This window comes from Papio anubis, chromosome X (genome assembly GCF_008728515.1).
Source record: "Papio anubis isolate 15944 chromosome X, Panubis1.0, whole genome shotgun sequence".
NCBI classification, from domain to species: domain Eukaryota; kingdom Metazoa; phylum Chordata; class Mammalia; order Primates; family Cercopithecidae; genus Papio; species Papio anubis.
The window spans coordinates 2,462,083-2,475,366 of NC_044996.1; the positions used below are offsets into that span (position 1 = coordinate 2,462,083).

Sequence of the window (13,284 nt, forward strand, 5' to 3'; positions counted from 1 at the left end):
TCTCCAAGGTCGATCTTGCCCAAAACTACCATTTTCTTTGTCGATCATCTCATTTCCCGGCGGGCACCGCGGGCCGAGTCTGCGGCTGCAGGAAATGGCGGCACGCGCAGGCGTACTCACGCCGACCGCACCCCAGCCTGTGCACGTACAATCTCAGCGCGCGTGCGTGCTCCCGCTCACTTATTGTTGTGACCGCGTAGTTTTCACAGCTGGAACCTTCTTGTCTTCTTTATTGTGAAGTAGTCATAAGTATTACTAGAAAGCAATCGCATTTTCATCTTTGTTTTGTTTTGTTTTGTTTTGTTTTTGAGATGGAGTTTCCCCTGTCGCCCAGGCTGGAGTGCAGTGGTGTGATCTCGGCTCACTGCAACCTCCACCTCCCGGGTTCAGGCGATTCTCCTGCCTCAGCCTCCCGAGTAGTTGGGACTAGGACTACAGGCACCCGCCTCCACGCCCCGCTAATTCTTTGTATTTCAGTAGAGACAGGGCTTCACCTTGTTGGCTAGGTTGGTCGTGAACTCCTGAGCTCAGGCAATTCGCCTGCCTCGACCTCCCAAAGTGCTGGGATTACAGGCATGAGCCACCGGCCATCCCTTTTTTTACAGATGAGAAAGTTGAGGTAAGAGTCCAATTGCAACTAATAAATGGTAGTCAAAATGGAATTTCATTGTGCTGCAGCTCAACCTGATCACATGACCCCTGCTACACTTTTAGCATCTCTAAACTTAGTTCCCCCCACCTAACCCCAGCTGCTTCTCTTCCCCTTCCAGCAGCCAAACTCCTTAGAAAGAGCTGTCTACACTCACTCTTGTCACCTTTTCCTTCCCTTCTTACCATCAACATTCCACAGAACCTATTAATTGCTTCTCAAACTATCTGCACTGAATGACCTCCCTTTCCCATCTGTCTGGGACTGACATGCGGTCTTAAGGTGCAGCCTCCGACACCATGGGACTCACCACAACACCTGAACTGGTCTCTCTACCCTGTTCAACCAGAAAGTCTACTGATCACAAGCTTACATGTCCTGGCAATGTCAAAGTGCTGCAAAAATATAAATATTCTCAATTTCTGTACTTGTCTAAGGTGGTAACAAATTGTTGGGGCGGTTAGGATGCTTTAATCACAGGATCACTGTGCAGATCACACTACTCTAGACATTCTTGCAGCTAAGTCCAGTTAACTGGCAGAGTTGGTGACTCTCCCTTTTACATTTTTCTTCCACAGCAGCACACTGGTTGGTTTCCTACCTCACTGGCCACTGCTCACTCATCTCTTTCACAAGCTCCTCCTGTTCTATCTTACTTCTTAATATGGGGCGCTGCTCCTATATGTCTTCTCTTCTCACTTTATGCATGCCCCTACAACAATATCACCCATCCCCCTGGCTTCAGTTGCACTGACGTATGGAAGACTCTCAAATACCTATTTTCAGTCCAGACCTCACCCCAAAGTTCCAGTCCCATTTGTCCATTGTTAAAGCAAACTAAATATGACCTGAGAAGGACTCCGTACTTCCATATTTGAGTCCTTGTGGATGAAAAGTAACCTAGCTTAATAGGGAGATAAAATTGAAAACGTAATTTAGTAGTATGCATGCGTAACAATAGCTAAGTCTTGGCCAATCCCAGCGGCCATACTTCAACCATTCATACACTGCTGAGTGTTCAAACTGTGTTCAAATAAGGCATACGCCCAAGCTGTAACCAATCCAGCCATTCTGTACCTCACTTCCAATTTCTGTACGTCATTCCTCCCTGCCCCCCGCCACCTTTTTTTTTAATCTATCAATCTTCTTCTACCATGCAGCTGCGCTGGAGTCTCTGTGAATCTACTGTGGTTCTGGGGGCTGCCCAATTCACAAATAGTTCATTGCTCAATGAAACTCCTTTAAATTTAATTTGGCTGAAGTTTTTCTTTTATCACCATGTACCTGCCTCCTGCACCTCACCTCTTACATGTCTCATAGGTATCACATTTAACATGCCCCCAAACATTTCTTCTATCTCCCTGGTTGAGAGTCTGAGTCAATGAGGTGATAACAGTTTTTTGAGATGAGGAACACAGTGGGGGATGCAGAATTAGTACATTAGTTAATTTGTTTTATTTGGTTGTTTTTGGTGAGACGCTGTGTTGATAAAGATGGTTTGAGACATGCTGAGTTTTAGAAGGTGGCAGAAGTCCATAAGGCTACCTCATGGACTACATATAGGTGAGCCTGCTGCTCCTACCAGCTGTTTCCCCTTGTTTCTCAAGAGTCTTAAGCCAGAAACCCAGAATGGATTATTGCCTGAAGGATGATCAAGTGTTCACAGTTGTCTGCTTTTTACCCTCTCCTTTGCCTTGACAGAATGTTAGGCAGTCTTCTCTCCTCCCCACAGGGTCTGAACTTTGCTTGCTCCTGGCTAGGTAAGTGCTAAACTGCAGAACATGCCCCACTTAGCAGCTTCTCCTGGGAATCGGCTGACTGCAGGGAAACACATTTCTGGCCAAATCATGCCAAATAGGTTCCCCTTTGCTTGCCCACTGGCCCTTGAAAGTAGCTGAGCTTCTAGCTCTACTTACTACTCCCTCCCTCCTTTTTCTGTATTATTTTGTGATGTTTGCAAGTCCTAAGATTGCAGCATCATCCCTATTGCAGTGGTCTTTTTAAACAAATTATTGGCCGGGCACAGTGGCTCACGTGTGTAATCCCAGCACTCTGGGAGGCCAAGATGGGTGAATCACTTGGGGTCAGGAGTTCAAGACCAGCCTGGGCAACATGGTGAAACTCTATCTCTATTAAAAATTCAAAAATTAGCTGGGCATGGTGGCGCATGCCTGTAATTCCAACCATTCAGGAGGCTGAGGCGGGAGAATTGCTTGAGCCCAGGTGGTGGTGGTTGTAGTGAGCTGAGATGGCACCTACATTCCAGCCTGGGTGACACAGCGAGACTTGTCTCAAAAATAAAATAAAATAAAAGCCTCTGTTTATCTAAATCCATATTTGTTTTTTGTTTTTGACACAGGGTCTCACTCTGTCACCCAGGCTGGAGTGCAGTGGTGCAATAATAGTTCACTGCAGCCTCAAACTCCTGGGCTCAAGCAATCCTCCACCACTTCAGCCTCCCAGGTAGCTAGGACTACAGGCACACACCACCATGCCTGGCTAATTTTTAAAATTTTTATAGATACAGGGGTCTCACTATGTTACCCAGGCTGGTCTCTAACTCTTGGGCTCAAGCAATCTTCCTCCCTCAGCTTCTCGAGTGCTGGGATTACAGGTGTGAGCTATTGCACCCTGCCCAGAGTCAGTATTTGTTTTTATTGGACACTTTTTAGGGTTCTGTGATTCAGTTACTTTGATTCTGTTAAATGACCTCTTCCCAGTTCTTTTCTGTTTGAGCAAGGATCTTCCCAGACAGAAGTCTTCCTAGCTCTTTTTGAGTGGGGCTTTAACCCCTGATTCTGTTGAGCAGGACTCTTCCTGGTTCTTTTCAATTTTAGCCAGAATTGTCCTGGATGGAAGTTTTCTTGGTTCCTTTTGAGTGGAGATTTACTCCCTGACTCTCGAGTGGGAAATTCCTGGCTCTTTTGTGAGGCCTCATTGTTTCCCTTGACACCTTGTCTAGAGATTGCATAAGGAAAGCCCTTCCGCTCCTCAGTAAGGACTGAAGAGAAACTTTGGCTCCCAGATGAGGACTGTATGCAGAACTTTCTAATGAGACTGTCCAGCCTGGCTCCTTTCTCTATTTGATCTGCCTCTTCCCACAGGTAACTCTCAATCTACTGGGTGCCCTTCCTCGTCTTCCTCCTCCTCCCTTGCAGACTACATGCTCTGCCCCTATGGCACTCATTCTGTCCAGTATTTCCAAAACCGGCAAAAAAAAAAAAAAAAAAAGTAATCATGAAGGGTAATTTGGAACTTCAGTGACCTTACTGGGGAACCTGGGGTCTCCCCAAACCTGCTCATCTAAGATTCTCCCTTCCCATCTTCCTACCGCATCCCTCCTCCCTTCTTTTCACCACTTTAGACCTTCCCTTCAGCTCCCTGAATCTTTTCATCTGTCCCCTTCCACGCCTCTACCTCGTACATACCCCTATCTACCCTTCCGCAGGCTTTCCCCTTCCCACTCAGGCCTCTCAACTGCCTAGAGCCAGTAGAGCTTCAGGTCCCCTGCCCCCATTGAGGGCTCGCCATTAGATCTCTATTTGTGTCTGTCTGTATGTTTAGTATACATGTATCTTGTATATGTGTAATATTTCAGTACCTCCAGATGGCACTACCAAATTAATTTACAAAATCCCTTATCCTCTATTCTAATTGACTTAGAGATAAATAAGTACTTATATAAATTAAATCATTATAAAACTCTCATAAATTAAAGAACCAACTTCTAATACTTTCAATGTAAACAACAAAAAAAGTATTCTTATAAAAACTAACCCAAATGCTTTTAAAATTCAAGTTCACAGAATTTACGTAAACTTTTGGCAAACAAGACTAGTTTGATATTGTTAGTTTAATAGACAGCTGTGTGTCTGAGTCATGAGCATTACCTATAATACAACAGAATACAAGCATATATTTTTACTCTACTTGGGTATATTCCTCCTAAACTTAAACAGGTTTACATGTTGAATAAGCTAGTATTATATCTACTACATGTTTAAGATTATAAAAATTTAAATTTGCTTTTAACCAAACTGAGTCATTATTCTGGCAAACTTTATCTCAGCAGTAATTATGTTTTATAATATGTAAGCTTAAAGACAGTTTCTAAAATCTTTTTGGCAACTTAAAACCTTAGACTGATGCTGAATTAAGTTAACTAAATTCATTAAATATCATTTATAAAGAAGATAAAATACTTAGTCACTAGACCTAATTTTAGGTTTATATACTTTTTGCTTTTTTTTTTTATGGTACAGTGGGACTATATTTGGATCTGTTAAATGTGTTCATTTGTCCACACTGCAAAATGGTAGTATAAAGTATATAACTATAAAAAGTTATGAGATGTATATTCATAAGCTTTACTAGTCTGCTACAAAATGCTGGTATATGATATTTCAAAATTACCTACCTCCTGGTTTGCTCTGTAAAAGAGAAGTTATTAATGGTTAAAATTATAATAAGCAAATAAGTGTATATATATATATACACTTATTTACATATATATATATATATGACTACTAAAAGTAATAATGACAGAAATGGCAAAGGGAAACAACTTTGTATGTAAGGTATGCAAATATGCTTTTCCTAAGGAAAAAGAAAATAGCTTTGTCCTAAATTAAAATGACAAATAATTTAAAAATGTGTGAGACAAAATGTAAACACATATCTTTAAAATTAGAAAATGTTCACAGAAAAGGAATTTTATTTGTCATGGCTAAAACTAATATTTATTCAGTGTATTTATAAGATTTTCAAAAAAGAATATCAAATATTGTAATTGTATAAAATTAAAATATTGGTTTCTCTGTTAAAATAACAAAATTTTCTTAGGCTAGGTGCAGTGGCTCACGCCTGTAATCCCAGCACTTTGGGAGGCTGAGTCAGTTCACCTGAGGTCAGGAGTTCAAGACCAGCCTGGCCCACATGGTGATCGCGCCACTCCCGCCTGGGCAACAGAGCAAGACTCCATCTCAAAAAAAAAAAAAAAAAATCTTGATCATTGGTCTGTCCCTAATAAAAAGTTATAAATGGTCTGTTTTTCTTCTGAGTAATCTGCCTAAGGGGCAAAGATTTTATGTCTTATCAAAATACTGTAATGTCCTATCTGTATGTTGACTTTATTATGTCCTTATTTTTTGAAAGTCTTTTCAATTTTAAAGGAACTGAAGATTCTTTACAATCATGTTACCTCATATGTTTACTTTGAAATTTGTATAACTCTGATTCACTAGCTAACCAAGTAGTATTTCTCACTAACCCATAATGCTATTCAATCCAATGTTTAAGAACCCCTGACAACTCTTAACATTTGCCTTCCCACAATCAAACCTCAAATATATTTCATACCTAAAACTGACTTTGGGATTTGCCAGGGACCTTCTGGAAAATCTCAAAGGATTAACTCTTTCACCTTGTAACAAGAAAGGTGCAAAAATTAATTAGTCTTATTTAATATTGTATAAATTGCATTGGCAGCATTGTCAAATCAAAAAAAAAAAATGCAGAACCTTCCCTAAATTAGTCTATAATGGGTAAAATGTCCTTAATATAAATATTTTAGAAATTCCATAGAATTCCTAGCAGGTTTTCAGTGTCCTCAGTGCACATGAGATATTGTTCTCTATCAAAGCCCCAGTGCTGCTTTGCCTTATATTAGATAAGAACAATACAAGGTTATCAGTCATCATTTCAATTATTTTTTAAAATATTAACTTGGTTGCAATTTTGCTTCTCTGATTTATATCCAGTGTATTCTAGGCCAGTGGTTTCCATGGGAAATTCACATTGCCCACTGATGAAATATTGTTAATATACAGATGTTTAGGACCTTTCCTTAACTGCCAATTTGATTTTATTCTGCATCCAAATCTCATGGTTATAAATATGTTCTTACTAGTTTATTTATGTTTTTCTCACTGGCTTGAAGCTTTCCCTTATATAAAAGGATCATTGCCACTAATGTTATTAAGCTTTTGTTAGAACAAGTATTCCCCACATGTGGAATTCTACCACTTCTTTCAAATGACTAAGGAATCCATTTCCCCAGTAAAGTCACCCAAGATATATAATGAGTTCTTCCTTTATCCCCCAAATTACATTGTCCTTATCATCCCCAGTCATCTGAAATGATGGAAACAGTGGAATATTAAAGTGAAAACTTGCAAACTGAAGAAAAACTCAATCTCCCATAGCCTAAGGTATTACCCTTAGCACTGACTGCCCTCTGGTCCTCTCATGCTGGGTCCTATCTACTCTCCCCCCATGTGAGGAAGGAGATAACTGGCCCACCCATGAGAATTCCCTAGTGTCTAGACTCTCAAAGATTCTAATCTGGTCAATTCAGACATTTAAAAATAATGACAAGGATTTTTTTCCATTTTTCCATCTACTCTCCCTGGAAGTTCTACTACTATCGTTGCCTACATCTCTGAAGGCTCTCACTCTGCCTGTCTCTGCCCTTCTTGGAACCCCAGGCTAGTTATCCACTAGGAGAGTGCATCTAGTGGCTTTCTTCCTGGCGTGTGCCCAGACTAGGACTGAGGGAATGCTTGCTACTTAGAACTATTAGCAGTAAGCAGCCCTTAAGCCCCTGGCCCACTGACTCTAAATGCTTCCCATGAGGTGCCATGACATAGTTGACCCTTCCTGATGAACCTAGCCTACTGAGATGCCATGCCAGTGACCAGACCCAAAGACTGCAAATAGAGAACCCAGGTGGTCCGCAAAGGGTATTTGTCTACAGTCGCACCCCAGCATGCTACAGGATTTAGACCACTAAGAGGAAGAGGAGAAGAGCACTTGCAGAGTGCTGCTGTCTGCCTCAGCAAAACAGCACAGTGTGCCAGGGCAATCCGGCCAGGCCAGCCTAGGCAGGGCCTCCACCTGAAAGCCAGAGGCTTGCCTCAGGTGCCCTTGTCAGCTTGGGATCTCCATGGACCAGGCATTTGCTCAGTCAGCTGCAGGCAGTATAGTGGCAGGTTAGAGATACTTTGGCCACCACCTAAGCCAGGAGGGGTCACATACTCCACTCAGTCACTCGACCAGAAATGTGGCTTTCTAAATTGTCACTCCCTCTCCTTCACTGCTCTCCCAAGTCTTACCTGTCATCCAATTTGGGATCTATTCTACTTGTTTTACAGTTCTGTCTGTCTCCATCTCTACAGCTAGTCTCCTAGTCCAGGCCCTATCATTTCTTACAGGGAGGATTCTGTAAGCACTTCCTCTTCTCCCTGCTCCACTCTGCCCACTTCAGTCCACTCTTCTCACTGCCACTGGAGAGCCCACTGCAAAGCAATACTCTCGCCGTATCATTCCCCTGCTTCAAACCTTCCTGACTCCTCTTTGCCCTTGAAAGAAAATCTGAAGTCCCTGTTATGGCATAAAGTTCTGATCCTGCCCATCTGCGTCAGGGGTCCCCAAGACCATCCCTGGGTTTGGTGATTCACAAGAAGAACTCACAGGACACAGCACATCATCACACTCAAGGCTATGGTTTATTATAGTGAAAAGATACAAAGCAAAATCAGCAAAGGGAAAAGCACACAAGGCAAATTTCTGAGGAAACCCGGGCACAAGCTTCCAGAGTCCTCTTCCAGTGGGTCACACAGGATTCACTCAGTTCCCCTCAGCAGTGCGTTGTGACAACAAGTGTGAAATGCTGTCAACCAGGGCAATTCATTAGAGACTCAGAGTCCAAGGATTTTACTGGGTACTGGTCATGTAGGCACCCTCTGCCTAGCCTTTACCTAACAGGCACACGTTGCTTTCACCTATAGGAAACCTTCCCCATTATCTTGTAGCTGTCGTTATCTGCTCACCCCTCCCACATCCATCACGTCATGGCCAGTTTCAGAATGTGTACCCCACCAACTGCACCTGCTTATCCTCCGCTCCCTCCTCAATCCATTATAATCCAACTACAGCCTTTCCCACTGCCCCAACCTACTCCCCTCAAGGTAGTCATGAGTTCTACATAGCCAGATCTGATGGGCCTACTTCAGGATATACAGCACACTGGAAAGTTAGCTCAGCATGGCTTGGTTTCCATGACGGTCGTCTTTCCTAATTCTTCCATTTATTCAAAATTGTCCTTCTCAATACCTCTCTGTAGCTCCTCTTCCTCCTTAAGACCTTTCGGTATTACTTTTCAAAATTATGGTCCATCTGCCTTTGCTTCTCTCATATTGTTACTTCTTTTCATTTTATATATTCAGCTAGGGTTTTAGGGGATCAATAATTAATATCCCCTCTTTTTCTTTTTGAGACAAAAGAAGAGCAGAAAATGGAGATAAATGTCAGCTGATGAAGCAGGTGGCTTTAGATGTACACCCCAAAAAGAAGGCTCCCTCAGCACCCGTGAACCATGTGGACTTACCCACCCAGCCAAGGGCCTAGCTGGACAAGTGGCCCTGGAAGCTTGCAGAGAAAAGTCGAGAATACATGCTTTGTACACACTGCCTTCCAAAGGCATTCTCTAGGCAACCTCATCCATTCCCTTCAGCGACTTCCTATGAGCTGCCAACTCCCAGCTCTCTAGCCCCAGGTCAGATCTTTGCTCAACTCCAGATTTGTTTACTCAGTAATCTACTGGACATCATTGGCTGGAGCCCCCTACAGGCACTTCTCATTCGGCATGGCCCAATGACCTTATCATCTCTCTGCATCTCTCAGCAGGCCTGCCCCCAAACTCCTTACCCCCAGCTAGTTCCTGTCACCACCCATCTAGTTGCCTAGCCCTGAAATCTGGGAAGCAACCTTGGCTTTTCCCTCACTGTTACTTTATTTTTTTAATTTTTATTTTGGAGACAGGATCTTGTTTTGTTACCCAGGCTGGAGTGCAGTGGCAGGAACATGGCTCCCTGTATCCTTGACATCCCAGGCTCAAACAATCCTCCCACCTCAGCCTCCCAAGTAGCTGATACTACAGGCATGTGCCACCACACCTGGCTAATGTTCTTAAATTTTTTGTAGAAACGGGGTCTCGCTATATTGCCCAGGCTAGTCTCAAACTCCTGGGCTCAAGCAATACTGCCACCTCGGCCTCCCAAAGTGCTGGGATTACAGGCATGAGCCACCACGCCAAGCCCACTTTTACCTTTAATAAGTCAAAAATACTTGCAGCCTTATCACCTCAGCCCTGGTGTAAACAAACAGTCTCCAATAAGGCCTCTTGCCTTGTCTTGTCATATACTCCGCTGGCCTGGTCCTCCACAGGGCAATGGAGGGATCTTTTTTGGACTCAAGTCTGGCTGTGGCACTCTCCTGCAGGAAAACCATCAGTGGCTCCCAGGGCCCTCAGGACGTGGGTCACACTCCTCAGCCTAGGAGCAGGTGCCTGCCCAGCCCCTACTCAGTGCTTCCTGCCAAGCCAGGCTGGATTAACCCTCCTTTGTGATGGCTACTGACTGGATGTTCCCTATACACTTGGTGAGCCTCTACTTGGAATGCCTTCCCAAGCACATCCATCTGGCAAAATCTCCCTCAGCCTTCCAGACCCAGCTCCAACATCACTCTCCCTGTAAAGAAAGCGTTTCTTGACACTCCCCCTGCAAAACAAAAACAAAGCCCAGAACCACTCACCTCCTCCTTCATCCACAAGCCTCACTTTTTATATCCCTTCACTGCATGCAACACTGACTAGTTCCAGAAGCCACACGATGTGACGGGAAGTCCAAGGTTGTTCACTGTGTTTTTGGACTGGGCCTTTCCAGGGCCAAGGAGTCAAAGATGGGCTAGATATTCTTAGAAGGTAAAACTTGTTATCTAACAGTTGAGCCAGGCCCTAAAAATAACCTCCCTATCTAACTATTAATAATTATGGAACCTCTGTGGTACACGAAGCCCCAGAACAAAGAAGGCAGATAACTGTGTTTCCTTCATCCCTGCAAAAGGAGCCCCAGGCCCCACCTGCTCCCCACAGCAAATACCCTGCTGGACTCCACCAGCTCCTCTCTTGGGGCAATATGAGTCTTAGCTCTCTCCTTCTACATTTCTGTCTTGTTTAAGAAACTGTTCGCTTTGCACCCCTGGAATCACTGGTCTATTGACGTGTCCAGAGCTGCAGGGACATGCAGTGTTTGCGCTGGCAGGCGAGATGCCTTCAAGAGAGCCTGACTTGAAATTCTCACACCAATGCCACGTGGTCAGCTCCAGTAACAGGCATGCTTGTCCTCTTGCTCATGCACGCTGGCACACATCAACACATGGCCAGTCACATCCTGTGTCACTCTCTCATGCCTGCTTACCCATGCTCCCTTTCTCTCCCTCTGGCCTTTCTCTCTCTGCTTCACTCCATCACTCTTTTGCACTTGTACCCTCTTTCTTTTTTGCTCTTTCACACTCTGTCCTTCTCTGACAATGGCATTTTATGCACACCACACAAATTGCCCTCACTCTGCCCAGGACCCCCACCTGTAGAGCACCTGTACTCTGAGAGACAGCCTTCCTTCCTGCCCCATGCATTGGGAATTAGCCAGGGCTTCTCACACCTGGGGACAGACACATCCTCCTATCACAGTCCCCTCCCGGCCCCTTGAGCCACAAGAAGCCTGATGACACTGCTCTAGGACCAGGGAATCACCACCATGACCCACTTACAGAACAGGCACCTGGGTGTGCAATGTGTTGGGTATTGGCACAGGGTGTGGGCAAGTGGTTCCTACCTGGGTCGCAGACCCCAACAAAAACACGGGCTCTAGAGGCAGAGTCCACTGCAGCTCAGCCCTTACCTGCTGCCACAGCTCTCTCGTCTGACAAGTTGCTCAGATCCACTGGGGCTGTTCTGCCGCTCTGGGGTGCTGGGATCTGCAGGTTGCTGAGTGGGTACAGCTGGGTCTCCTTGGCCACCTCCGGGGGCTCCAGGCCTCTCCTGCCAGGCCTCTCTGACCTTGGTGGCCACATTCTTCCCCTCATAATCCGCCAAGGCCCTGAGGAAGAATAAGCACCCTTATGAAAAAAGTGCTCTGAAACTAACCCTGCCTCAGTCCCAGCACGCAAGCTGGCTGTCACCTCCTGTGGACTTGGAGGCACTCATATCCCTGAGAGTGGGGCAGAAAGGAGCCAGGCACAGCCCCAAGTCCAGGGAGCAGACAGTCTCCTTGGTAGGAGCCCAGCACCGCTGCTCCCTTCCCACTGAAAAGGCGTCCCTGTGTAATAGATGAAGCCGAAGCCAAAGCCGAAGCCGAAGCCGAAGCCGAAGCCGAAGCCTCCGATGTTTTTGTTATTGTTGTTTGGAGGCAGGATCTCACTCTGTTGCCCAGGCTGGAGTACAGCGGCGCCATCTCGGCTCACTGCAACCTCTGCCTCCTGGGCTCAAGTCATCCTCCCGTCTCAGCCTCCCAAGTAGCAGAGACTACAGGTCCACACTACCACGCCCAGCTAATTTTTGTATTTTTTTTTCTGTAGAGACGGGGTTTCGCCATGTTGCCCAGGCTGATCTCAAGCGATCCTCCTGCCTTGGCCTCCCAAAGTGTAGGGATTACAGGCATGTGCCACTGCACCCAGCCCTCCAATTTTTGGCTTTTGCCACCCCTGAATCCAGCAAGAAGGACGGGGCTTCCCCCAGATGTCTCAGGCATCAAGCTCTTCAGGGGTCTTCTCTGGCCTCACCCCATGCTTGCACTGTACCCTCCAGTCTGGGTACCATGGGAAAGAGGCTGCTAGCTGATCCTCCATTTCCACACCCCTCCCATCACCAGCCCCACCTTGAGATGCAAGGTACTGCTTCCAGAGTCTACTAGGCCAGGTGCAAACACCAAGTTGGGCTACTAAGAGAGTGAGCCCAGCATTTCAGAATGAAAATCGACTTCACCATCACCTTAATCCTAGCTCACTTTGAATATAACCTTCCCAACATCACCAGCCTGCCTTCAATAGCTAGTGGGGGCTACCCCGAGACAAGAACACACTACAAACTACCCTGGGACTCTTTGTATATAGGAGTTAACTTTGTCTAGGCAGGCTTCCTGCCTTCAAGCTGGAATAACAAGGCCAACAGAGGCCACACTTTTTGGAAAGTATGCCCTGAAAGCAATATGATTCTTCAGCCTCAGGTGGAGGTGGGGGGGGACTAAAATTCTCCAGCAGGGACAACAAGCTAATTGCCACCTCCAGCTGCACCAGGCAGAACTGCAGGCAAGTGAGTATGACGCCACACAGTAACTGTGGGAAACCATCCCACTGGGCCTGTGCTTCTCTGTGCTGCTTCCACCCTTAGGGCCCGCTATGCAGATCCAAAAGTGGTCTTTCTGCACAGGTAACACCAGTCCCAGGGTTGCCAGCAGGGTGCCCTGACACACCCGCTCAATCTCTGTCAGTGACATGCTTGCTTGAGTCAAAGACAAACATACAAGGCCTGAAGAGCTTGTATCCCTACTGTGGTAGCCCTGACTTAGCTTTACTATGGATTCAATCAGAGTCCCGTCCTGTCCCATGTCCTCTGCAGAAATACACTAGTAGAGGTTGCCCTCACCAAGTTTGTGGATAGAGCCAGAATTCTCCACAAAGAGAAACTTGGGCTCTACTGTGACACAGGGACAAATGGATGAACAAGGCTTCTTTGTTCCTAGGCCTGTGGCAGGGCCACTGTGATTTTAGTAGGTATGACCTATGTGGGTCATAAAAAG

General features: G+C 45.4%; 1 protein-coding gene across 6 annotated transcripts in view; it reads right to left on the minus strand.

Annotated features, from left to right (window-relative positions):
* Nucleotides 1–13,284, minus strand: part of ZNF185 (zinc finger protein 185 with LIM domain) — a 72,488-nt gene that overhangs the window by 14,337 nt on the left and 44,867 nt on the right. For all 6 annotated transcript variants that reach the window (XM_021932804.1, XM_021932802.1, XM_021932803.1 and 3 more), the window contains one exon: nucleotides 11,389–11,586. In XM_021932804.1, coding sequence (XP_021788496.1) covers nucleotides 11,389–11,586 — 198 coding nt within the window. The remainder of the gene's footprint in view (nucleotides 1–11,388; nucleotides 11,587–13,284) is intronic.